General features: G+C 40.2%; 2 protein-coding genes across 2 annotated transcripts; both read right to left on the bottom strand.

Moving 5' to 3' along the window:
• Window positions 1-8,111: 8,111 nt before the first annotated feature.
• paip1 (poly(A) binding protein interacting protein 1) lies at window positions 8,112-17,292 on the bottom strand. The gene is made up of 11 exons (XM_038703886.1): window positions 16,918-17,292; window positions 15,315-15,466; window positions 14,963-15,160; window positions 14,708-14,820; window positions 14,338-14,449; window positions 13,804-13,929; window positions 13,598-13,704; window positions 13,254-13,371; window positions 13,113-13,167; window positions 12,289-12,367; window positions 8,112-9,242 (listed from the first exon to the last, which is right to left on the bottom strand). Exons 1-11 carry the CDS (start codon window positions 17,108-17,110, stop codon window positions 9,152-9,154), a joined length of 1,344 nt encoding a protein of 447 aa, XP_038559814.1. The 5' UTR covers window positions 17,111-17,292; the 3' UTR covers window positions 8,112-9,151.
• Window positions 17,293-20,235: 2,943 nt separating this feature from the next.
• fgf10b (fibroblast growth factor 10b) lies at window positions 20,236-27,430 on the bottom strand. Its single transcript, XM_038702531.1, has 3 exons — window positions 26,006-27,430; window positions 21,402-21,505; window positions 20,236-21,026 (listed from the first exon to the last, which is right to left on the bottom strand). The coding sequence occupies exons 1-3, from the start codon at window positions 26,457-26,459 to the stop codon at window positions 20,835-20,837; spliced, it is 750 nt and encodes a 249-aa protein (XP_038558459.1). The 5' UTR covers window positions 26,460-27,430; the 3' UTR covers window positions 20,236-20,834.
• Between the last annotated feature and the right edge of the window lie 213 nt (window positions 27,431-27,643).

Here is a 27,643-nt window from a genome sequence, read left to right on the forward strand (position 1 = left end):
ATAAGGACTTGTGTTCTTCCTCTTACCTGCCGACACAAACTTTGCCCCAGGTAGCTATTATCAAAGGGCGTGAAGTGGAGTCTGCAAAAAAGTGTGACTGGGTAAAGGCAGCTGCGACATGCTGTAGCTTGAAATCCGGCTATGAGCAGGCAGAAGACCTGAAAAAGAGCCTCACAGATGAATTACATCTCATCTTTAAAGTCCAAGTCTTTTAATGCTATAAAGATAAAAAGGTGCAAACTTGAAAAACAAACAAATTTAAGTTCAAATGGAAGCAAAAAAACAACAACAACCCAACAACAACTAAACGTCAGTGTTCAAAACAAGTCCACACCCATAGGCCTTCATTTAAAATCTCTTTTAATCGTCATTCCAGACCCACATCAGGAGTGGACAAACAACACTTAAATCAACAGATGTCAAATAAAAAAACTTGTCTCATTTCCCATCATCCTGATACACCCTATAATTTTTCATTGCGGAGCAGAGAGTTATGGTTCAGACAAATGTATCTGATGAAATGTAGAATATCAAGAACCTATAAACTGGAGACCAAACAATAGAAAGTCTCTCATCTGTTAGGAAAATGACCAAAGCCTTTTTTCCTTGATGTAAGACGATACATTTGCTGTGTGTTGTTAAAGGGCAGGGTGGTGAAAGAGTTGAAGGACGTTTAATTGTGAGAGTGGTTTCTTTCCAAAATGCTTTCCTGGAAAGAATCTTGGCTTGTTTTTTTAATATCCAGACAGACACATCACATCCTCTGGTGTCATATTGTTTTGTGAGCAAGTAATGCAAGATGTAGTTACAGTGAGTAACAATTTCAAAGTAATTTGTAAAAAGCTCAGTTCATGGGAAGTAGTCTCAGCCTCTGTCAACTGTTGCACTTTCTCTGGCTCTGGAGGAAATCTGAGAAAAAAAACCCTGATGACATCATCTCAGTTACAGATTTTCAACAGAAAGCTGCATAGTGATCTGGGCTTGTGGAATTTCAGAGATGTGTGTTCAGCAGCCAGGGTGGATCAAACAAAAAGATGCTTTTGGTTGCATTGTAAGAAATTGAGGATGTTGAAATTGAGCTTGCCCCATAAAAGGAAGTAAAAGTCAGGATATCTCGGCCTCTCCTGCGACGATTTTAAATTAATTCATTAAAAAATGTTAACCTTTATTTACTTAGCTGAGAGTCAAGCTGTCTTAAGTAGGGCAGCCATGAACACACACACACATCTACAGAAGCTGCCCAGTACAACGCCAGTCTGATCTGTCGGTGGCCACTGAGCAGCTCCTCTGGAGCAGCTGGTAGTAAGTGAGTTTCAACTCAAACCACCACTGCCAAACATGCCTCTTGTGATTCCCCCAGGTGTCCAGGAGTAGCCAAACTATTACTACTTAACAATCTTGTCAATTTAGATGAAACTTACTCCATGCGGTATAACAGTATTACCCTACTGTGGCTCTTGCCTACAGAGAGTTTCACTGTAACATTGACCTGGTGCTTCTGTGATGCTGTCCTTGCTGAAACCAATGAACTTAAAGCCTATAACAAAGATGAGTTGAACATCTTTAGCAATCTCCACCCTTCCAAGTAGGTCACGTCAAATCTTAAATCAGTTATGAACTTAGGCGGACCCTATAAGTTGCCAAGTGTTAAGCTTGTTAAGAACACAAAAATATCATTAAAGGCTGTCAGTCAAGTCTTCAAAATCTGCCTGCAAACTTATCCATTTAATACAATGCCTGCAAATGAGTTGTGAAGCAAATGAAAACTAGAATTCCTTCCTCATTTACTAAGACACATTGGGGCCGGACGAACATTGAAACAGGAAATTATCTGTATCAGACTTCAGAATCCAGATACGTGTATGTAATCTTTGGGTAAGCAGGGTCACAGACCACTGCTGGGCTGGTCAAGATGGAACTGTTTTAGAAAAAATGCATCATGACTGTCTGCATGCTGGTGCTCCACCGCATGCAGCTGGCACATACCCCTGCCCCTCACACAGCTTGAGTCTGCCACTGCCAAAGACCCACGACCATCAGCTATGTGATTCAGTTAAGTTGACTGAATAGGGTTGGGTGTCCTGGAAGAAACAATGTTACTTGTGCAACCTTATTCAGCAGCTGAACCCCTATGCCCACTCCTCTATTCATGCTCATCGTCTCGTCTTGATTCTTGTGTAAGTCATCTGGTGAGCCAGAGCAAGCGTGAGTGTGGTAGAGGTGCTGAGCAGTTCCTGGAAAAGACCGGCCCTCTTTTCTCATATTTGTTTTGACAAGACTTGCTTTGAGAAACTGAACCATTCACTTTTCACAAAAGTAAAAAAAGTAAAAAAGGTAATATGTTGTGAGTCTTACTCACTGATGTTATAGATAAAGAAAACTACATTAGTTATACCTCTCTCCCTTTAACGCTGCATTCTTTCACTTTCAACAATGCAGAGAGGTTTAGGCAGCTTGCTCTATTAAATTATGTTTAACAATTTAAGGAAGGATCTTCAAACAGCAAGTCTGTTTTCCTGTCAGAGCCCCTATAATAGAGCAGTGTGGGACGTCATTAAAAGTCCCCACTGAGGAGGATCATGACTCATTTGAGGTTGGCCTGGATGTTTGGAGACCCTTTATAATCACAGGACAAGCCTTTGTCTTTTTAACTATATAAGGACCCACATTATAAAAAAAGGGATTTTCCCATTGCCTCTACTGGCATCTTGCCATATTGCCATATAAGTAGTTTTTGATTGACTGTTGGCTGTTTTTCTCAAGGTTATGACCAATCCATTGTCCACCTCTCCAATACAATAGGGGTGATCTGAATATCTATTTTTGTTGTTTTTGGAAATGAAAAATTACTTTTGTAAGATTAAACAGCAACATGGTTTTTTTAAATTTTTCCAATCAGTCTCTCCGTTACTCTGGAAAAATGTTATCAACAGTCATCTGGACTACTTTACACCGGCGAAATAGTTCCTATGAAAACTGTTCACAGCCAGGTGTTTAATTTGGTAGTTTGTGTGGTGTTTACTTTCTTACACAGTCAAAACACATGGTTCACAAAGGCTTTGATCATTGCAGGGCTTTGGCTCTACATTTTACACATATTCATGTTCATGTCCACTCTCTGTACTGTACGTTCCAGTATTATTCAGATCATTCACTGTGGACACAACACATTGAATGGCCAAGGCAAACAAAGAAATCCTACTTTTAATAAAATATCCAATCAAAAATCATAAATCAAAGTTTCTTTAATATTCCCAAATAAAAAACATTCCAGCAATACATGCATGTCCTCGTTGCCTCGCTGCAGTGAAGGAAACATGATTAAACTCTTCCTCAGTCTTAGGCGCCACCTCAACAACTTTGAATCATTGGTGAACATTATAAAAATAGCAATTCAGAGTCACAGATTTTGTCACAAGAGCTTTCAGACGAAAATGCTCCCAGGAAGAAATACATCTCTGTTTTAAAACTACTTTATGGAATATATGCATAGACTTTAATACAGATAGAGAAACACACACACAATTCTGGGTGAGTAGACTGCAGCATCGAACTAATCCCTCTTTCACACCCATCTGCTGACCAATGGGAATCTAAGGCCCTGGTTTTCCCTGTTGCATTGTGAGCCAGACAGTCGCATCCAGCAGGCTCAGAGGGGCTCACGAGTCAGTGACTGCACACAGACATGGTGGTAATGTGACTTATGGCTGAAGTTACCCTCCTGTCACGTGACCAAAGTTTTTTTAGTTTTGTTTTTTAGATTCATACAGGGGCATATCCAAGCGCAAGTAAAGAATGCAGTTATTTGTAAATACGAGCAAGATGGTGCAATAGTTGAGTTGGCAACCACCGGTTTCCAGATAAAGATATCAGCAATGTGCAGTGTGCTTCCTCAACAGCCCTGTGGATGACACACACTCACACACATTCAAAATACACTCAAATGTAAATTGATGCAAATTTGTTTTCCCAGATCATGAATATATCAGATATAGTAGGCTATATATAACAATTACTGCAGTACAGTCAGCAATGATCATAATTTGGTCTAGATAACTGCAACAACTGCTTATAGACAATAAATCGGAGACAGACTTGTGGGAAAGTTTTTCCATCTTTTGAACAAAAAAATATCTTTTGTCTACAGTAGTAGTACCAACTGGCAGATGCTAACAATTTACTTAAACACACTGTAAAGCATTGTATTTTGAAGTTCAGTGAAACAGTATGCTAAAATAACATAAGTTAAATTTAAAATATAATAGGACAACCAAATAAAGTATGCTACCTAGGTTCAAGTGGTGACCCATGACTGATTTCTATTTTTGACATCTGGAGTGTGAGATGGGGTGACACACAACAAAGGTCCCAAGCAAGGCAGGAGCCAGGATTATTGTGGCTGTATAGCACCAGGATGCCTTAGTACACTGTACCCCTGACAGACATGAAAGATATATAGACAGTGTCAAAAGAGCAGGAGGCTATGTTCTTGGCTGTAATTCAAACTCTGAATTTTACGATTTCAATATAAGCTTGGTGCTGAGTTACAAAGCACAAAAGAGCTACATTATTGCAGCAAGAAAAATAGCTGTGGTGTGTCACTGAGGCTAAGGGATTGTCATGGTATGACAACCACTAAGAATGTACAAGGCCATTCTGAACACACTGACAAATTTCTGACATGGGAAGAAAGATGTTCTTTATCTTTTCTTTATATGGAAAAGCTCCCTGTATGAACGACGGAAAGGGTAGACGCGCTTGCATTTCAACAAAGACAATAACATCATGTAGATTTGTTGCTGCAAGACAAGAGGATAGTGAAGCGCTGAGAGTTTGACCATTACAGATGACAACCTCCCAGTCTCCAGACTGTTTTTCTTACCACCTTCTTTTCGTATTCTAATAATCACAGCATTTAGGTGTTGCTTCAACGCTTTATCTACTTAAAATCAGTTTCTCCTTTACTCAATTTACAGTCTCAATTTAAAACCCTTTCTTCAGAATTTTATTTGAACTAAAAAAACAGACAATTTTAGATATATAGTTACTGAAGTACCAAAAGTCTTGAGTTAAATCATTGATGCAGTTTCTTGACAATGAACGACTGCTGATTTTTAAAACATTACTCAACATGGTGACCAGATGGTAGTAAAGACTTAACACAAGCTTCCTTGGCAACTGCTGTTCATTTGTATTTTACCAGTTACCACATTCTATTCAGTATCTTGAACATTTTTAACCCTTTGTTTGGTTGCACGAGTATTTGCAAACCTGAAAATAACAAAATAAATAAAAATCATTGAAACACTGTCTATGTTCGCCCACTATTTATGCTCATACAGTTATACGGCTAACAAAAAAAGGAAATAATTACTTTATTAATCTATTTCAGGAAATTACATTTTTACACACATAGGCCCAAAATACAAACATGCACACACACAGAACCATGCAGCGGCGTCTCTCCAACAGTTAGGGCTTTAGTGCCTTGCCCCAGGGCACCTCTCGTGGCATTGTTACTGATGAACCACATTAAGAATGGCTAACAGGGTCTTCTGACCATCTGAAACCTGTATATAAAATAAGCTGTCTTTCCATGTACTAGTCAGCAGTCAATTGTAAAACAACAAGTCGGAGTATCTTTGTAGAATTTCACTCTGGTTTCTGCTCTCTACACAACACTGACACTGCTTTGGTCAAGCTCACCAGTGTCTTACTGCTTGCTACAGACACAGGCCTGTGCTCCATTTTAATTCTCTTTGACCTCAGCCTTTCACACAGTGGACCATGTCTCCATCAACCGTCTGAAAAACTATGTTGGCATCAGTGACGTGACTCTGGCATGGTTCATCTCCCATGAGTCAAACAGGTCCTCATGTGCTATACTGTTGTGCTGGAAGATGCCTCCTCCACTTGTGTTTGTCTCTTTTGTGGGGTCTTCCAGGGGTCCATATTAACCATATGCATAGACATAACATCAACTTTCATTTCTGCGCAGCTGATACGCAACTGTACGTCGCTTTAAAGCGAGATGTTTTATGTCTTATATCTTGTCTCACTGAAATTCAAGGATGTCCAAAAATGTTCTGCAGGTTGAATTACACAAATCTGAAATAGTTCTTATTACACAGGCAGGACAACTCATTGAGAGATACTGTCATCACATGTTTATTCTTGATATTCTCAGGACACCGAATATATTTGCAGATTTTAGTGCTTTGCTGTCCTGACAGCAGTGACTTAAACCATCAGCTGTAATCTGATTATAAATGAGATGAAGTGATGTTTGTATGGGCCTTATTGATCAAATGCAACACTGAAGAAAACTGTGCAGCAAAGTTGCACAGACACAAAGTCACCAGATGATGGCAGTTTATTCAAACTGACTTGTTAGTAGTTAAGTAATATTTCTACACTATAACAGCAGAAAAAAGTAGGACAGGCTACTTTCTATTGCAAGTTACTGACTACCTTATTGTAGGTTGTAATATTATCTGATTATTTTCATTACTTTTCTTGCAAATGTGAAGAACCAGAGTATGGAGGACAGATCCTGACAGAATCAGAAATAAATACCCTTTGAGACCCCCCCCCCCCCTCTCATTTGCATAATGAGGCAGAAATGCATAGAGAAATGTTAAAAGAGCAGACAGATTATAAAGGACAATAAATAAATAAGGTAATACGAAGGTGAATAAATAAAGAAGCTAATTAAAGGATATATATATATATATATATCATTGTATAATTTAATTGCTGCCTACATTTATTTACTGTATCTTTTGTGAATTTAATAGGATGCTTATTTTTTATTGAGCATTATTTATTTATGTATTTATTTCTGATTCTGTCAGGATCCGTCCTACATACCTCAGGACTTATTTTTCAGAAATACAGATCTGTCACCTTATATTCATGTAGTATGGAGAGATAAGTCTTAGAGGGAAATGTATAATGTATGTAGAATCTATCAATACAGCGGGTATAAACAGCAAATTAGGTTAAGCCGAGTAAACAGTAAATTGGATTGTGACTGAATTCTACAACATTGTTTTTCATTAACACTGCCTCTGACACTGTTAAAAAATATCATAATAAGCAAAAGTTGGGATTGCTGAAATTATAAAGTATGTATGTATTCATGCAAGATGTTCTGGTCACTGTTTCAGAAAGCAGGCTTAAAGTCTGAGCCTATCCCTGAGCTCTGAGTTGACTGAACCTGAGATGAGAAACTCTTGAGTTTTCAGTTTCAGAACAGCTCATCAGAATTAGTTCAATCAACTCTGAGTATGTTGAGCCTGATGGAAGCGCGTGCGTAGGGATGAAAAAAAATTGAGCTTTTTTTGCAGTGGAAAATGTGTCTAAAGGTTCAAACTGAAGTTTCAGATGTCTTTTTTACATTAATAAAATGTAGCTCATTTAATATTTTATGAAATGCTTTCAAAACACATTTAGGCCTACACTGCAGGTAATAATGAAGAACTCCCTTTTAAACTACGCTACATTTAAGTGTTGCAGCTGCAGCAGTCATCCTCACTCAGAAATATTCACATCATATCCAACATAACTACGATAAGAATGTTCCTATCGGTGAGACTACAATATGAACGATTACTGTTCATTGATCAGTTTTATACAGCTTAGTTTAAACAGTGATCACTGCAGTAATGTAGCCCACAGTAGGCTGTGTTTTCAGTGCAATGTCCACAGAGTCGCAATGTGATGTGTGCTACCTAAAGAAGGACATAGATTTTATTCTGTGCTGAGGATAAATCTCCTCAGGAGGAGGTTAGTTTCACAGCATCAGTTGCAGAGTTACTGATCTAGGGTTTATCTGATCTCGGTCTCTGAAACAGAAACCCCAGAGTTTCCCTCATCTCAGGCTTAACATACTCAGAATTTTCACTAATCCTGCTTTCTGAAACGGGGCCCTGGTGTACCTTATAAACTAGTAACTCAGTGTAACTGCGCTGTTTCATGTCACAGCCATTACAATCAAATCTCTGGAGCAAAACATTTGTGTGGTCGCACCAAATACAGACTGTACCTTAATGTATATCTCCTTTAACTTCAAACAGGCTCAAACTGAAAATTAACCAAAAAAAACCCCCTCACATTATAAAGTATTTATTGCAGGCAAACAATACCATAAATAATATTTACAAACTATTAAACAACATTCCTCTTTATGGGTTCCACGGATTGCTGGTAAACAGTCTTTAAGTCTTGGATAAGAATGAATCCTTTTTGCAGTTGTATCACACTGACCACTAACTGCAAAAGGTGTAGATATTTAAAGCTACATTCAGGAAAAATAAACTGGATTAAGATGCACTGCATTCATAGAATTTTGAAGCATTTACTTACAACCTAAAATTCTTAAAATGTCGACCTGACCCACAGAAAGATTTAAAAAATAGGTTTGTGCCTATATTGACTTACCAGTTTGTGACTGAAATTACAGTTAAGTATTGCATTTTCCAAACTGCACAGCCTTTCACAGAGTTCCTGAAAACTTCAGTGAACTGCAGCCAGATTAACGAGTGACAACCTTGAATATAGTGTTCAATTTTGGCAACCTGACAAGAGACACAATTCCACAACAGTAGAGATAAAGGCTGTATATGCATTGTATAAAGGTGTGTAGTAAAACACCCACCTCACCCATCTACAGTGCATTTCCATTTAGATTACGTATCAGTGAGTTCTCTAAGTTTACCGGCCTATACTTGCATGGGGCATTAATTAGTATTCCACAAATTAAGCACACATTTGATGAAACGTATCTGCCTTTCAGAAAAGAACTCTAAAGAAACCCACAGCACACCATTTCCCTCTTGGCATTCAGTTTAGGCTTAAAAGGAAATAAGTTTCTGAATTCAAAACAACAAAGAGAGAACTTCCTTGTCCAGAAAAATCTTAATACTTCAAACAGTTATCCTGTTGATTGTCCCCATTTTCTAATCAACACTGACTGAAAAAGTGTCAGAAGTGCAACTATGAACAGCTTTTTTTTTTGTTAAAATGCTTGTTTGCAGTAAAACAAAAGTTAGAACCTATCTGAAGCTAGTTTCCTTTACTTTTCAACATTCCTGCAGGTTTAGTGGGAAAAGTATGTGCCTGTTGAGTCTCACAGCTTCTCACTCTCACGTCATTGTTGTCGTTTCCTCTCTGATTCTAAACAAAAATTCTCAAAAGCTTCTTCCATCTCGGGCTCCCACTCATCTTCAGAGTCGTCGTATCTGTGAACACAACAACAAAAAGGAGCGACTTTACTTTTATATTTAAGACAAATGTTTTCCTGATGGTAAAGATGATTTGTGTAACTAATAGTGACGTAACCTGCAAAATGTGTAACTGCCATTTACACAACACATAACAACACATAATCACAGACACACACAGCTCTGAGAGAGAGCATAGGAGCAAGCTAAGCCCTCTTTCACACCCAACTGCTGACTACACTGAATCTGAGGCCATGGTTGACCCTGTTGCATTGTGGGCCCATCAAATGCACTCGCCAAGCTCAGGGGCCCACAGGTCAGTGGTTTTCATATGACCTGTGTGAAGTCGCTCTACAGTCACAGTGGTACTGTTGAACTCTGGCAGATCTGGATCTAAACATGAATCATGAGTCATGAATAGGTTCTGTTAACAGAAAATCGTATCTTCAAATTGCAGAAACGACTTGAAAACTCAAAACTATCCCAATCAGTACTGTGGCTTCAAACCTTATTATATGTACTATAAATACAAATATTCAGCTTCTGTGTCAAATAAGGAGAACAGATTATTGTATTAAGGCTTTACAAGTACTAATATTTGTTTTACACTTTGCAATGTTGCCTGTTATTTGTACCTTGTTTGCCAAAAAAACAATAACAAATTTGGAATAAACAAGAAAGAAGTAAAGCCTAGTACAGACTACACTAGGGATGAAACAGTATGAAAATTTCATATCACGATTACAGTGACAAAAATTATCATGGTTATCAGTATTATCATTGAAAAAATTTCAACACGTTTTATATTGAAAACTACAAATAAAATTGCCATTTATATATAGTATAAACAAACAACAGCCAATACCTGATGTAAACATAACATTATATTATATAGGTAATGCAAAGACCCCATGCACAATAACATGAAAGTCTTTAGAAGAAAGTGATAGTAACTGTAATGAGCCCAAAAACTGACAAAAATACAGAGCAGTCTGTAGCATTTCTCCTGTTCTGACACTTTTGCAACTAATTTCATAGCTGCCGGAGTTAAAATGAACAAGATATGCTGGTCGGTTGACTAAACTGCTTAACATGTTATCATGTGCAGTGGACGAATAGAGTCTGCAGACACACAACGCACACAGCAGCAGAACAACGTGTAGCGATTTTACAGCGGCAGCTAACACTGAGAGCTTCAGTTTACATGCTTTTAGTCAGAGACAAACCAAAGCTAAAAGTTAACTCACTATAAAGGTCATTTTCTTCAATCAAATTTCCCTCAGCTCTCTCACAAAAACTAAAATGCAACCAGATTTCAGCTGCGCCGCCTCCCGCCATGTTGTCACTGACCCAAAACAAACTCACGTTGCATGCTGCGCTGTCGCTAACTTTGGTTGATGCTGGACAGTATTTGCCGTGAGTTTATAATAGCGCGGCAACCTAAGCCTGTTATCATGATAATTGAAATGTGTAAGGTAAAAATTGTTATGGCAGAAAATTGTGTCCTCTTACATTTAATCTTTTATGTATTTTCTTTTACTATTATTACTATTGTTATTACTAATTTTTGTTATGGCTTATAGATATATGTACTGTGTTTTTATCCTTAACCTTTCTTCTCCTATACTCCTATGTTAGTCCGTCCACATTTACTAGGGTTTAGGTCAGAGCTGTGAGATTGTTTTGGTGTTTTCCTCTCTTGTTGTTCTTCTCCTCTTCTGGAATGTTCATTCAAAGCTGAGAGAGGATCTCTGTTCCCCAAAACATAGAAACCTAGACTGTGTAAATGATGATGCATCCCTTTGCTCGGGGCCAGACGCCCGAAGCCGTTCATCGGCGGCAGGTCCCCGGACCAGCTAGCTGTATGTGTGTTGTAGTAATTCTCTGTTTATTCTCTAAAAACTGTTTATTGTTAATAAATTCTTCAAAGACAATGGTTGGTTGTTACTCAGTTATTTGCTTAATCCCTCACTAGCAAGATTTCCACGACAAAAATAACCGTCTGGAATTTTACTACAGTTTATCCCTAGACTACACGACTTGCTGTCTTGTAACAGGAGTCTTGAAGTCATCACACACGCGTTACTGTAATAATACTTTTTCCAGTAACTAAGTAGTGTAACTAATTACTTTTCTAAAACGGTAATATTACTAGTTACTAAGGCAAGTAACGCTGTGTTACGCGTTACTGAACACACCATCCTTGACGTAAATCCACGACTGTGTGACAGCTCTGCGGGACCGGACTTTGTTTTTCATCTCCACTGATAGCCAAAACTAAAGGAAAAATGTAGAACGAGGAGGAGAGGTGTTCTTTCCACACCTGTAAGTAGCTACTGCCACTATTGTGTCACAGTCTAAGATGCAAAGAACATTGTCGCGGTAGTGAAAGCAGTGTTTCCCATATTTAGCCTGTAATTTGGATAATTATCAATGCAAACCGCCACATATTCATTTTCCAAATTTTTACTAGGTCTATTTTAAATCATTTCTGATTAAGGAGCTGTATTGAGGAGCATATAGTCGTGCAGCACTTCCTGGCTCGCTCCCTCTTTCTCTCTCTCGTGAACACTGCTGCACAAACCTGTCCAACGTTAGAATACCCCCCCCCCCCGCCCGCTGTCATTCTGTGGGAAACACTGGAAAGTAATACAGTAACATAAATAGTAAGTAACTAGTTACTTTTATCACCCAGTAATAAGTAAAGTAATATTACTTTTTTTAAGGAGTAATAAGTAACTAGTAATATATTACAATTTCTGAGTAACTTGCCCAACACTGCCACACACAACACGAGCTGACAACGACTTTGTCACCCGACGACCACCTCCAAACTACTATTTGTCAAGAAAACCCACGTGAAAATTGACACAGGAAATTTTGAGAAACAGGAGTTAATTTTTATAAAGATAAACATTATAAAGACAAAGACTTAAGGTTAAGATGTGACGGTCATATATCTGAATGGTATCCATAGCAACAAGCATCAACAGCTCCCCCAGTAAAGTTGGTGTCTGTGACCCAAAAGAAAGGCACGTCTGATCCATCTATGATATGTACTTACTCTTCATTTCCATTTTCTCCATAAATATCATGGAAATAGTCCTGCCTGTCCATGATCTCTTGGTATTTCTCAGCATATTCTGTAAAAGCAGAGAGACCGACATTCAAGCACAAGAGTCTGCAACACGGTTGAAAATGTTTTTCATGTAAAGTAGGAGAGGGTTGTTTTTTTCTGCCATTATAGGACGTATTCAGTGACTCGGCTGAGGAGAGTAACCAGGATAAGTCAAGCAAAAAATGCTTATCAATTATTTGTATCTAAAATAATAATGTAGTGTGTTGTTGTGGAAACCTCTATGCCTAATGACAGTATTCGCCCCTGTTTCCTCACCATCAGTTTTTGTAGAATGTTTATAAGAAAGGAGTAGTTGTGTTATTGGTCAATAACAACGTATTTAAATATACATAAAGTTTATTTACACTTAAATTTATTATACGTTATTAATCTTGCATATTAATGTAAAGCTCTGTCTGCATACGGCTTCATGTTGCCATTTTCAATTCACCTTTTTTCAGCAACAATAACATCATAAACAAATGAGTAGTCCATTTGTATCAACACTGGCTCCATTTTGAATTTTAGCTTCTATCAAGATGAAAAAATAAAGAAATTTTAATCCTCCTGACATTTTTTTGGCCTTCTAGCCTTTTTATTTGTGTGCATAAACTATACTAAAACCACTTTACATTATTCAGGTGGGGTTTTAAATTGTATTTATTCTGGACACCTGAGAACGATCTAGCATGTCCTCGGTGACTGACTGAATAGAGCGGATAGCCTAGTAGACAGCAAGACCCATGTTGCCCTCCCCTCATCTGTCTCACCTGGGTCTGCAGCGGTGAAAGGCGTGCCATCTTCTGTGTAGAATGTAGGTTCATTCTGAGAGGGAAAAAACAAAACAAATCCATGACAAACAGCAAGGGAGAGAGTGTAAAAAATGTATTTAAAACAAAGCTGACATTCACCATGAAGTAGTTGGGGTCGTTGTCTGGTGTGGCATTGCTGGCTGCTGCAGCAGCACGAACTCTGCCCCAGTCACTAGATCTCAGCTCCACAAGTTTCAGAAGCATCTGTCGCACATCCCTGGGGAGAAAAATGTTTTACCCTGCACATCTATGAGGGTCTAACTCTGAACTGTTCTGATGATAAGAGTATTGTCTTTAACAGTGACACCTAGGAAACTCATGATCACTGTGGCACAACTATCCCAGAGCATGCAGAGGCATGTTTCGCATTTTAATTCTAAAATTACGTTATGCACAAGCCTTGAGTAGCAGCTGCACACAAAAGACTATGTTGATATACATACCTGCTGCAGGTGGCATCTAGTAGAATAGTTTCTATTCTGTGGATTAGATCTTCCATGTGGGGTTTTCCACTCCCTTTCCATGCGTCATCCAGGACAGAGCCTGTCAGCTGTAAATTCAAAACACATTCTCATTACCTACCAAAACAAAAGAACTACCTGGAAAGTTTTCAATACAAATCTGCAAACATATCAGTGACATTTTAAACCTTTAGCAGTTTAACAGCGCAGATAAGATTTGCATCCACGGGATTGGAGAACAGACTTTTCATCAGTTCTTGCAGAGCATCGAGGAGGATATCTGCTCGATTTGGAGGTCCTTTTACACTCTTTACCTAAACAAACAAAAACAGAGTGACACAAATATCAACAAATGGCTGACAGACACAATGAAAAGGCTGAAAGTATGCTGAGCAGTATTATAGTGTTGGTGGCCCCTTGTCTGAGATCTACAACGACTAAAGGAATTAAAGTAGGGAGCACAATATAATGGAGTGCACCACCAGTCAGAGACATCCTAAACATCTGGCAGCAATTCAAGCAGGGTGTATAAAAACATGACTGACAAGATGCTGCAGATAACCATAAATTAAATGTAAATGGTGTGGCTTGTTTTTTTTTAATACGTATGGCCAGCTGTCTGCAGGGACAGGAATTTTGTGTTGTGTAAAATTTAACTCATTGATTTAACTGGGAAAAAAATGCATTTACACAACTTGAGGAATGATCAAATAATCTCTTACCTCCAGGTTAAGGTAGAGCTCTCCTAGAAAGAGCACAAAAGAGTGGAATTTCTTCTGAGTCTCTGGGTCTCCTCGGACAGCTACATCCCTCTGTTCATACTCTGTTTGACATCTACGGAAGACAACAACCTTTTATAGGCAACTTGGCTGAACATTGACAGAGTCCGTTTATAATACTAAAAATATTTATACCAACATTTCTACATCACATAAAAGATGTTTTACCATTTCTCAACAATCTATTCATTAAAAATTTGTATTTAATGAAAAATTAATGGGATTTTTGTAATAACATTTTGTCTTTCCCCGATATGAACACATCATAAATTCAAAAAAAAAAAAAATCATTATTATTTCTTTTTTAAATCACCTTTTCAGGAGCAGCTGACGAAAGTTGCCACTGCGTGGGCTGATAGCGAGGTGATGGGACAGGAAGTTACAGAGCCTAGCACCCGTGTACGAGAAGTTTGGAATGGCTGTAGACTGCAATGAAAAGAAAATTTAATAACCAGCGGGTATACAATCGTGTGTTTTGTCAGAAACATGTATTTATTTTTAATGTGAATGCTGTCTTTAGACTGGATTGATTTAAATCAAAATGAGGATTGAATGTGTCTGTCCAAACCTGTGTGTAGATCAGTTCCACCAGCTCGTGCAACAACTCCTCAGTTGTAACCCAGGAATTAAGCATGCCAGCTATCTGTTCAACATCGGACTCAAAGGACCCTGGTGAGGAACTCAGGTGGCCAAGAAAATCTGTGACCATTTCAGCCAAGGTTGGTTCAGTGTAACAGCTCTCGCTGTCATCATAAAAAGCAGGGTCCTATACAAAAAACACAACAAAAACCATCAATAATAAACAGGAAAGTCCAGAGCGCCAAAGTAGACAACTATTACCATATAATGCTGTTTAAAAAACACTTAAAAATATAATAGTATCGGGATAATCGAAGTGATGGCATGAAAATTCCTCTTACTTCATACGTGTTACTTCCAGAGGGTACAAACTCTGGGGCACTGGCTGAAAGCTTTGATGATTTGACCATAGAATCCACTTCATTACTCCTTCTGGAGTCAGACGCACTGTTGGCATTTGTACTTTGTTGGGGTTTGCTCTGTCTTTTGAAATCTGAAAGCGAAAGACGAAAGATGTTCTCAGTCTTTGTAATATGTGACACAACTCATCCCATAAGGCCAAATTTGATGGAGATATTCTATACTGTTGCAGTTGTAAACTATTATTATTACAAGTATTTATGGCAGGAGGATGCTGTATGTGGGATTTGCTCAAATTAACTACTGTGCCCATGTTCGTCATAATGAAATAACATCACAACACTGGCACATGTGTGTTTTTAAATAGTTTTTGGACAGCAATGGAAATCTTTGGCACAGAGGAATAAGTCCTATCAAACTTTGGCTACACAAATAACACTTGTTAGTAGGATTGTTTTGGTTTTAGTATTTTCATAGTTTTCCTTTATAGTCTTCTATGGGTGACAATTAAAATAAATATTGATTTACTTTATTTCCAGAGGGAAATCGGTTTGCAGTGTGGGCACAAAACTGAACATACACATTAAAAACATACACAGTAAAAAAAGAAACCAACATAGTCTGCACATGGTTGATAACCACAGTAAACAGTATGTAATACTACACAGTGCTAATAATGTACAATAATTCGATTTGAATGTGTCTTGATGATCTTGCTGTGTGTGTGCACCTGCCCCCACTAATGATGCAGCTCATACATGTGTTACAGAGTGTGATGGCTGATGGGATAAAGGAGTTTCTGGCTCTGTTACTTTTGCAACTCGATCATGTCGACCTGAAAGGGCCTGAAGCTCAGCAAACAAGGGGTGCTAAGACCGGCCATGCCACACTTCTGGTTTTATTTTGTGACACAGGCCTTTAGAAAAAAGGATTACAAACTAATTTCTAATCGTCCAAATCCTGGACAGGAGGAGTTTACAGCTGATAACCAAATAATAAGGTTTTGGTACATCTACACCGTGAACTCTCTCACTAATACTTTGCTACCCTGTTCCTTAACGCCAGCTATCTAAGGTTAACTTACTAGAGGAACTGATTCTTCCTCTTTGCTCTACGTTGCTTAACTTACTCAGCGTAACATTAAGTTAGCTACAGCGAATGTTAGCTCTACAAACTAAAACTTCAGCTGGATAGGACAGCCTTCACCGTGGCACGTGACCAGTAGACTACGTGATATCTGAGTGGGAGCTTTATTTAGATGTTGCGTTACCTCACATGAAATAACAATCCAACAGGTGCATGTCACAACGCCAACACGATAACGTTAGCAAACATGAATGTTATTTAGCAGCTAAGCTAGCTAACGGCAGCTCCAGCTTGAAACCAGGTTAAACAGGTACCTTAAAACCCCTAACGTTATCCGTTTCTAAAGGGATCTGTCAGCTGGGGGGAGGTTCTAGGCAAACACAGTTTTAGGCTTTCAGTGTGCATGTCTGCGAGTGGCATTTAACGTTAACGTTAACATGAAATCGATTCTGAAAGTAGCTAACGTTAGCTCAGTTGTCGTTGTGGTTAGCTACCTACCTCCACCACCAATGTCCGTGCTAATGTTGTTCTCGGAAAAGGGCGGGGATGTTCGCGGCTGTCTCAACGGTTCCCTTTGGTTGAAAAGCGTGGTTTTGGTGTCACCATCCTCGGTGGTGCCCATGAGCCCGGGGTCTGCTGGAAGATTTCGGGTTCTCCCTGCTCCGGGAGCTCGGTCGAAGTTCTCGTTCATGACTGCTCGTTTTTCAGCCTCGACTCTCAAAGCAGCATAAAAAAAAAAAAAAAAATCTGTTCACCGCACCAACTGCTTTTTCTTCTGCGTAGCAGCAATTTCTTGTGTTTTATCACAACAACACCCGCCCTATCTCTCTTTCATGATGGCTTTTTCTCTAACTTTTTTGGCCACTTCCTTTGACAACAACAAACACAATGAATTTAGGGCACTGCCTGACATCAAAATGAAAGCGCTGCCCTCTAGCGGCGTGGAGTTGATGCGCAGCCATGAACGTGCACGTGCAGCTTCTACAATACAGCCAGGTATCATCAGTGGTGGTAAAATCATTCAGATTATTTACTTAAGTAAATGTAGAAATACCAAAACATAACAATATACATACATATTCCTTTAGAGGTAAAAGTCCTGGTTTCATAGCTTTACTCAAGTAATGTACAAACATTTGATGGGGTAGTCTAAATTCGTTGGGAGAGGAAGTTTAACTTTTTCTCATTCCAGATTCATTCTCACCTTCTGAGATTTATTACTAAATAATAAGTCAATGGAGGGTCTGATGAAATGAATAATGCTAGGAAATGTCTTGTTTATTAAATTAAATATGAGATTCAGCCCCTCTCTCCACCCTAGTCATTTTTGAACAGTCCCTAAAGGTAAGTACAAGTATGAAAAGTTAAAGCACTGACCATGCAAGTGATAATTTGAACTGTTTTGCTACTGGGTAGTTTATTATACAGTAAGTATGTAGTATTTCATTAGATGAATTTATGTCAAAAGTAAAGTACAATATTTCTCCCGGACATGTGGTGAAACAGAAAGATTTGGTTCCCAACTATCATTGAACATAAGGTGCTGTGGGTGGGATTTTAGAAAAACTGAGATCATGAGTCCACATTCCCCCAGTCAAACCCCAGCCCCCTATGAAAATCTGTTCACATCACATGCAGTAATTCAAATACTTAATCTCTTTATATTATTTTATTTTAACTTATTTTGCCTTCAGTCACAGTCAGAAACAAAACAAAACCTTGTGTGACATTTTTTATTTCATCTTAACTCCTGCTCAGGTTGTGTAAAATCACCAGGCATTTCCAGAAAAGAATATCGAGGACATGACCTCAGTCTGCAGTGTTAGCTACTGCCCTGTTTGTGGGTTTAGGCAGTGGTTGTCTGCACAACACAAGCACATAATTATGGACCTGTTAAAGCGCATGTGTGGTTGAGTGGGTTATATAACCTCATATTGATCTAAAATATTTGCCAAAGCACCAAGGGGTGAGTAATTGCATTTAACTGATATATCAAACACACATTTATGCATCACAATGAAGATTCTGGACCAGAAGTGGCTCTTTCCCTGAGCTCACTCAGTAGCTGCCCACTACAAACATGTGTTGCACCAGACCTCTCGGTCTAAGTATTCATTAGTTGTTTTAGCCTCCAGTCATTTTCCACTTGTTTCCCAAAGCTGGATCACATTATGCCACAAAGAATTCCCGTGCCAGAAATGCAGAGACCCACTTTGATAAAAGATTGCTGGCCCTATTTTCTGTTATTGCTGTTTTTCCCCTCATGCCAGTGTCTTGGAGGGAGTTCAAACATTCACAAGTCTCGGGAATGCACAAGATGACAAATAACTAGGATTGCTGTTGTGGTGGGGGTCACGCGCAAACTCATCACAACAGGTTTTAAATGTAAAAACGTGTAGTTTCATCAGTACACATTATGTAGGTTATATCCTAAGTGGTTTACTGACTGAATCATTAGGTTACATGTGGAGCAACTGAAGACAAACAAAAGAAAATACTGTGCTACTGTATGTAGTGTATGTGGTTTCATACCAGAGACCGACATGTTATCATGGATTCTTTCTTGTAACCTCCCTTTTAAAAATATTGGTAAAGAAAAGCTAAAATCAAAACACTCGAAGTCTTGCACGGGGCCTAAAAGAAAATGCCTCTAAAATATTTCATTTAAGTTCATTCAGAAATTGCACCCATAGTAAGTTCTTCTAACTTACATCTTAGGTAACAGCTAAAAGGTTATCCTACTGTTGGGAATCTGGCCTCAGAGGTGCAACAGCCACATCATATTGCACAATCACAGCAGAGAAAATGTCATATAGTGCTGTTTATGGTGCAGAGATGGCCATGGAATAGTATTCCATATGTTAACAATGGCCCTGACTGTCATGGTAGATTGCACTGCAGCATTCCTCAGTGTTAATCATTCGTTGCGGTTGTTCCTTAAACGACCATTAAAGGGCAACATACTGCAGCTTAAAGCGTGCTCTGGATTCCTATAATTCAAATCGCTGTAGTTGCTTTTGCTTCTTCAAATCTGGAGTCACATTCACGGACCATCTTGGACGAATTTGGGAACGAAGACAACGGCCAGACTCTGTCTGTCTCACACCTTCCTGTCTTCATCTACTCTCCCAATTTTTCATGCCTTGGCTGAGATGGATGTTAAGAGAGGCGGGATAAGAGAACATGAGGCCCGGAAGCCTGTGGTGTTAATGTTCTCCCTGTGGTCTTTTGATCTGGCATCAAGGCAGCTGTCATTGCTTAGTGTGTTTGTAGATGATTACTGAGGGAAGTGGGTGGTCAGACACAGGTCATATCTCTCCCTCATTCACATTTCTGCCTCCATATACATTCAAGGTCCTTCAGAAGCCTATTGGCAGTAGTGATGCAGACCAATATGACAATCATGTCTTTGCCAGTATTATCAGCAGGTGTTTTAGCAGCTATCTTTACTATTCCTCCAGTCGGGGAATGTTGCTGCTCCACAGTAATGGGGTGATATTAGGAAATGAAGTCAGCCTCTACAGGCCATACCAGGGAAGTAACCTCCCTCCCATTTTGTTGTGGTCGGTCTGTGTGTTTCCCGTTTGTTTGGGAACTAATCATTAGTGCAATGGTTGCCACATGGAATATCTGGCGAGGCATTAATGGTTGCCTTTTGTCCCCTATTACCTCAGAGGGCCAGATAAGAATAGACTTATCATGACCTGAATGTTCCCCAGGGGTTCTCACTACTTGTAAGAAAACCTTTCTTTTAAAGTAATTTTTTGGTGTATTGAGGAAGTAAGAAGACAACATTGCAGAGGAGAAAATGGTATTTTATTTTCACATAATATAGTTCCTATAAAAAGTAAAGAATGCAAAGGATGCTTGCCTTGTAAGTGTTCCCCTTCAGTTAAATATTTCACAAAATAAATAAATCATTACAATACAGTCAAAACACAGTGGTTAAGTATCAAACATTTGCTTTAAATGTGTTGTATCCTCTATTATTTAATGCTGTCGTGATAAACTGATTGATCATGTCCCTCGTCTTATCCGTTTTCTATGTCTCCTTTTTTATGTTGCAGATCATCTGATGTCTCACAGGATAATATACATTATAAATAACATCTTGAGATACTTCTGCATCTCTGTGTTGCCACCACATACTCTGGTTGCAAACAGTTTGGCACAGAAAAAAGGATAAATAGTACATCCCGTGCCACAGACAACACAGATATCATCTTCCAAATAAAATACACGATCTCAGTCAAAGTCAGGAGCAGAGACAACATTTTTGTGTAACAGTGTTAGTGCCTTGTTCCCAAATGAGAGATTTTTCAGTGAATGTCTTAATTTTTTTTACAGCTTTTTCAGTATTGAAAACCTCTCTGTCCAGTGCTGCATATCCTCCTTCTCCAGTTAAGTTCTCCAGTTCACACCATAATTGGAAGGAAGTGGGTTGCCGTGTTCTTCCTGCGGGTTTTCTTCCCTCTCAGTGGCTTCCCGTGGACATTCAGACCCACAAACATCTGCCTCTTCTTGTTCCTCCACTTGGCTGACGCATATGTGTTGTAGCCGTTCTCCTCAATCCGCTCCTTCAGGGTGCAGTCGACACCGAACTCTCTCTGGAAAAACAGTAGGTATCATGTTTTGACATGTGAGTTTAAGGCAAGACGTACATAACTTTTTTGTGCAATCCATTTTGGTTGCATGTGGTACCTTGTTTATTTGTTTGGCTCCTTAATCTACATTGCATGTTTTGGCTTTGTGTTTCTTGTGTAGAAACTAGTGTGCATTTTGAAAAGTGCACATTTCTCCTTTAGTTCCTATTAAGAAATATAAGTTAAGGAAAAGAAAAATCATGTGTACTGCCCTGGTTGTGATTCACAGTTGATCCAGCAGTTGGAGAAGTGAAGATAAGAACAGGACTTTGATAAGGTCAAAATTACACTATCTCTGTCTCTGGAGCATCCAGATTGACCCCTGACCCGGATACTAACCGCTCCGTACAGCTCTCCCTTCCTGCTGATAGCCAGATAGTAGTTGCTGTTCAGCCCTTTGATGGCCACCACTCCCACGTCCACCGATGTGATTTCCAGAATACCTGGGAATCAGAAAAAGATGGTTGCATCAATGTGCGTCAACATTCAGAGTGAGCATAAGAGCTCCTAACAATCGACACTCAGCAGTCACAGGTCAAACACTTCAGAGTCTGGATACAGATTGGGATAAATCCACACATTTTCACAGACACTGGGAGTAACTAATGGATAAAAATATATTGCAGGCTTATTTCAGGGCATTTACATGTGGGAACACACAGTGTGGGAATCATGTGTAAGGTCATTATTTCAGTTATTCTTTGAGCACATTTTCACTTGAGTGATATTATAAAGTGACTTTACAACATACACCTGTGTAGCAGATTCCATCTGTGCAGGCCATTTAGTTTGAAAATTAATAGGTAGATACTTAGGCAGAGATTCTCAGGATGTTTATGTTCTGTTAGGTATTTAGGTTTCCACATCCTAATATAAGTAATTCAGGTTTCTAATAGGCTATTAGACGGGTTAATTTATACCCCAGTTAACAAGGGCAACCTTTTGCTGCAGACATCTGTGGTTATTTGTGTGGTCTGAGTATGAGAGGTCAGAGGGATATAAACTAGTCCTTTGACTACAGAACCCACTTGTTTCGTCTTATTCTGATGTGTGTGTGTGTATGTGTGTGTGTGTGTGTGTGTGTGTGTGTGAACCTCCCCAGTTCCCATGGCATGTTTGATTTCATGCCTCCCTCCCTGACTTCCTTTCCCCATTTCCTGTGAGCTGTCGTTATTTTATCTCGATAAGTACACATATGTGTACGCACACACATTCAGACACACACTCCAGCGTGGGGGTGTGAACTACAGAGAGTCGACGACATCCTTTGATCAGATCAGCAGCCCCTCCTCTGTTCGATGACTGTTTGTGTGGCAGCCTGCTCTACTGTCAGACCCACTCTCCGGTGGGTGGGGGGCCTCTGAAGCGGCCCACCTCATACATGAGTGGACAGCTGAGGATGCAGGTGTGCCCCCAAAGAACAATCCCTCTCTTAAAAGTACAGCAGCTTCTCTCCTCGTCCGTGAGGTCTTGACTGTATCAGTTTCTAGTTCAAACAGTGCCACCTCGGGGCAGTGAGGTCTGAAGTGGCAAGGCGATGGTGGGGACTGTGACACAACGGCCATTGAAGATCTGAGAGGAGCTGATTTCTGTATGGGATCAGGTGTCAGGTACGGAGTGAGGATGTAAGACAATCTATGGCAGTCTCTGGCTGCTCTGTAAACATGGGAGGGATGAAAGGAAGGAGAACAGAGGAGGACAGAGGAGCCATGACAGTGAGACTGGGGGTGGAGTGAGGATTAGTAAGGCTGTAATGATCACTGATCAAAGTCAGCCACCGGAGGCAGAGGCGAGACAGGTTGTATACACACACACACACACACACACACACACAGTTAATATTGTAGCAGGTGAATGTGCACTTGCACACAACTTGCACACTCAACCTGGCTGTGAAACTACAAAATCTGTTTGCTGGTGAATGCTTACTTGGGCCCTTAGTTGAGCTATTGGCTGTGAGTATGGGAAAATACCATAACTAAAACCATGCTGTTCCTCCAGATTACAATATTAAGCTGTAAATGTGACAACAATGCTTTGTGTGAGGTAAATTTTTGAAGCCACAAATGTGAAACCAGAATCAGAATCAGCTTTGTTGCCAAGCAGGTTTACACTAACAAGGACGTAGCCTAAAGCCAGCCAGGTTCAGCTGTGTACGGAGACAGCAGTTTTTCTTTAGTATGCTTTTTCTTAATGTGTGGCTTATTTGATACGCTCTGTTTGGAGTTACAGCAGTAAATGGTGCGTTGGTTGTGGAATGGAGGCACACAATGCCAGTGTGAATTAAAGGTGGTTTTTCCACAGTGGGATGCCAAAAAACCATGTGCTTTGCAGCTTGTATTGTTATTCATTCTCACTCTTACTTTGCTCCATTTAAAGTTAATGTTTGGGGCCTGCACAAAGTAACATTAGAACGGATAAATAAAATCTTTTTTCTTAAATCCAAATTTTGATTGGTGCCATTCCCACACAGAAAAATGGTGTGGAGTGAGGCGTAAATCAGGATATATAGTAATAACATTTGATAAGGACCACACTGAGTGTATTTACATTGAAGGGATATCCATCCTCTTCCCCACCTCAGAGAAAAGCTACACATGTCTCCTCAAACCTCCATAAGAGCAACATTTGCACGCACGCACGCACGCACACACACATAGGATCCTGACAGGCTCACCCACACCATCACAGCTGTGGATAATTAACCAAACCTCTTTTACCACCAAGTTTTTACCTTTACTTAGCAATATTTCACTTGTCACTCAGAGCTACTAGTTTTCTATAAATTTAAGAGGACTCAGCTGTGAATCACAGATATTTTAATTACATGCTCAGGCCATGCAGATAGCTACTTAGCTGACTTCAACATAATCTCCCTCCCTTTCTCTCTGCCTCTCTGTAACCTCAGCACAGGCTCCCAGCGGGTTGGAAAGCCATGTGGGACAGTTTTGCGCTGGCATCCCCATAAATCTGTGGGAGGCTGGATACTGGCTCTTTAACAGACAGTGAGCCGAGTCCTCGCAGGGCCACAGGCAGCACCCAAAAGCCAAAGCCTCCGCATCCCATACACCTCTTACACAAAGCATGAGAAATGTATGCATTCATGTGTCGTGAAAATTTGCCTTGCCATTTCTGGCTCAGGAAAATGCACGTCGTCCTCCACTCATCCAGAAAAAATGTGATATTTTGTCACTTCAAGGGACCCATCGAAGGTCTACAAAGGACATCAGCCCTGGGATCATGTCTAGCCCCAGGGGCCAGAGCAGACTGAAGCTGCTGTTGTGTAGTATCCTTTACTGTGAGAACCTGATATGAGGGCACATAATCCACACACAGTGTCTCCAGACCCCCTCAGGACACAGCTTTTTTGATGGCACCACCATTGATACCGAAGACGCACGGCTTTGATGTGGCCACAATGATGTTCTGCCATGTCATTCATGAACTTGTACGACTAGAGAGTCCCCTGTGCAGTGCTCCCTTTCACCTCCTCCCACAGTGCTCAATCTGCACTAACTCAACCTGACTCTTGAAAAAGGCAACACACTCCTAACGTTGTGAGTCCATAAAACAATGAAGACAGAGGGGTGAATCATCTTCCAAACATATATAAAGTTTAGAGTGAATTCACTCACCACTGTGATGACCAACTGAGTCAGACTTCCTCACACCACTTCAGTTTTACAACTTAAAAGAAACCACTACCAAAGGTGACAGTTGAAGCATTACGATGTAATAAAGTCAGGAAATAAAGTTGCCTCTGTCATGAACATGTCAAAACAAACATCTCCCATGACATTCTGCTTCCCCGTGCCATTTCCCCTCAGTCACTTTGATTGAATGTGTGGTTTAGCTCTCCCAAGAGGAAGGTTAAAACGTTCCATATATACTCCCTACGGGGTAGGTGGAGAAAGATGGAGAAAACAAGCATGTGGCAGGGAAGCGATGTATGTGCGAGTGGGTAATAAGCAAGCACATGTGGTGCTGGTGGCTGCTATATGATCACACACCCACTGGAGCATGTGAGTGCTCGCTGGCTGATAGGCACACACATGTTGCTCGGCTGGGAGACTGATGAGAACGCTATTTTACTGACTGATATTCAGAAACATACAACAGGTAATCACTTTAAAAATGTGTTTCTCTGAGCAAGCATGTCAAACTGCTTTAAACAAATGTCTGATCTGTCACAGAGGGTATGTAATTTGCTTGACACTGGCTGGCAAGACGGGCAATCTGAGTGGGAGAGTGAGAGAGACACAGACAAAAAGAGGCAGAAAGAGTCTAAAAGCATCAATGAAACTGACATCCATATCCTCCACTCACTCCCCCAAAGCCCTGTTCTTCTGTTGTTGTTATCAGTGCTGTTTACCCTGGGCTGTGAAGACTGCCTGATAATGGCCGGGTTATCTGCCCCTGGTCCTTTTTAAGCCATCTGAGAGCTACCATCATTGTGTTGAGTGTTTGGACAGGAGAGATATCAGTGGGATGTCTGGTTTAAAACAAAAAGACGACTCTAATCGGGGATTGCTTCATTCAAATGACCAACTAATGGACAGGCTGGCAGTCTCTTGAAATGAACAAACAACTGTTTTTAAAGAAATTTAAATTCAATGTTTATGCCAATTTGTATGTTTACATATCCAATTTATACATTTGTGTGGGTATTATGTGACATTTTTTTGGGTAAGACAAGAATTTTTCTCAAAGAACACTTGATTTTTTTTCTCAAATTACAAATAACCAAAAATTTAAAATGCCTTGAAATCAAAACAAGGTCAGAAGTTTTGGTTGCAGAGGTTAAAAGCCTTGATTTTACATTGATCCTTGGTTCGGGCCACTTTTAAGTTTTGCAGCCACCACAGAGACTCAGATCATCTTCGGGGTCTGATTCCTTTTTGTGGTCTATTTTTGTGCATTCATTTATTCAGTGAGTTACTTACTGAGGGGGTCATCCTTGCTCTTGGTCCCATTGACCTTTCCATTCTTATCGATCCTCAGGAAAAACTTCTGGAAAGAGAACAGCTTCCTCTTACGGATGTCCCCTTGGAGATGATTGTAGCTGCGCACATGCCTACCCTGCGATCCCCCAGTCCCACCCAGTGGGCCCCCAGTGGCCCTGGACCTAGAGACAAACTCAGTCTCCGAAATGTTCAGTGGGACCCTCAGAGTTCGTGGGTTGGCGAGCCTCAGTCTGTCTCTGCTCAGCTGATGGCAGGCTGCCCCAGGTAAGAATGAGAAAACCACAAGGGCAACCAGGAGAGGCAAAGACAGGGAGGAAAGCAGTGTTGGCCTTAGTCTGGAGCTGGTCCCAGAACCAAAACGAGCCCCTAACCCAGCCCTGGAGAAGGACGAGGCAGAGGCAGCCTTACTCCTTCCAGCAGCCCATCTGATCATGGTAGTGTGCTGTGTGGAGGACTAGAGGCAACCTCAGAGCCTGGGACATGCTGCTGGGGGCGAGGATAGGCTGGGAGGGCAGGGAGGAGAACCCTCCACAGTCCAGACTGGGCGAGATGGTCCCAGTGCAAAGTCCAAATTATTTAGCACCTACATGAAATTCTTCAATATCTAGAATTATTTTTGATAGTGTGATGACTGTTCAGTAAGTCACTGTGTTTCACGCTGATATTCCACTGACCTCTCTTCTCCACTGTGGAAGGGTTTCAGGCTGATGATCAGAAAGTCTGCAGTCCAAGGTTGTTTTGGAAAAAAAAATCAGTCTGAATGAACAAAGATTACATAAAAACAATCCACCAATTAGTGTGTGTATTCCAGTAATAAACCCGTTTTTTTTCACATTCCTTCTGTTTTCTAATTCTTTCTAAATAGTTTGTGAAATTTTGACTGTTATTGTTGGCTGCTCCAGTAAGACGCTTTAATTTCCAGGCAGTTGCTCAATTTAAGTAAAAAAAAAAAAAAAAAAAAGTAAAGGAGAAAACAATCTTAAAATTTAAAGTTTACTGATGTCCAGTTAGAAAGTTTGCCATGTGTAAAATTCCTTAGTTCCAGCGAAATAAAAAAAAAGTGCACCACAAAATCTACCTGTCCAACAGCCGCTACACTTCACATGTGCAGGAAAGCATTTTCAGATTCCACTCTGAGGAGTAAACAGGATTCAAGACTTAAGACTTAAAGAGGAACGTTGGTAAATCCATGCGGATATCAGATAATCATCTGTCTTGTTCTGTTGCTCCTCTCGCTCTCTTCTCATCTCTCTCTCTCTCTCTCTCTCTCTCTACCCCTAAAAGACTCCACCTTCACACAGCATCTAGGTAACGGTCTGGGGAGGTCTTTCTGTCCGTCTCAGGGTTGAGTCAGAGTTGTCCGCCTCCTGTTCGTTAGGTCCTTGATATGAGGAGTCCTGGTGATCACAGAAAATGACTGTGTGTTGTGTGTAGCTGTGTGACTCTGTTAGTTATTTGATCCCTCCCTACTTTTCTCCACTTCCCCTCTCACATATGGGAGCAAGTACTGCTCTGCATGTGTGTGTGTGGGTATGTGTGTGTGTGTGTGTGTGCATGCTTACATACAAGCAAATCTAACTTATGAGAGTGGGTGCAGAGGTGATGGCAGGGTTTATC

Source organism: Micropterus salmoides, unplaced genomic scaffold (assembly GCF_014851395.1).
Source record: "Micropterus salmoides isolate LMB-PRFRI ecotype aquatic unplaced genomic scaffold, ASM1485139v1 Ms_hic_scaffold_7, whole genome shotgun sequence".
Lineage (NCBI taxonomy): Eukaryota > Metazoa > Chordata > Actinopteri > Centrarchiformes > Centrarchidae > Micropterus > Micropterus salmoides.

Bases quoted from the DNA above. Each gene is read 5' to 3' on its own strand.
- fgf10b (XM_038702531.1), bottom strand. From the start codon at position 26,459: ATGATCAGATGGGCTGCTGGAAGGAGTAAGGCTGCCTCTGCCTCGTCC. The intron at 21,506-26,005 runs GTAAGTAACTCA...TCTGATTCCCAG, and splicing joins GAGCAAGGATGACCCCCTCA to GTATTCTGGAAATCACATCG. The intron at 21,027-21,401 runs GTTAGTATCCGG...CTGTTTTTCCAG, and splicing joins AGGGAGAGCTGTACGGAGCG to AGAGAGTTCGGTGTCGACTG.
- paip1 (XM_038703886.1), bottom strand. From the start codon at position 17,110: ATGAACGAGAACTTCGACCGAGCTCCCGGAGCAGGGAGAACCCGAAAT. The intron at 13,168-13,253 runs GTGAATGTCAGC...TTTCCCTCTCAG, and splicing joins ACGACCCCAACTACTTCATG to AATGAACCTACATTCTACAC. The intron at 12,368-13,112 runs GTGAGACAGATG...CTGCTTTTACAG, and splicing joins TTTCACCGCTGCAGACCCAG to AATATGCTGAGAAATACCAA.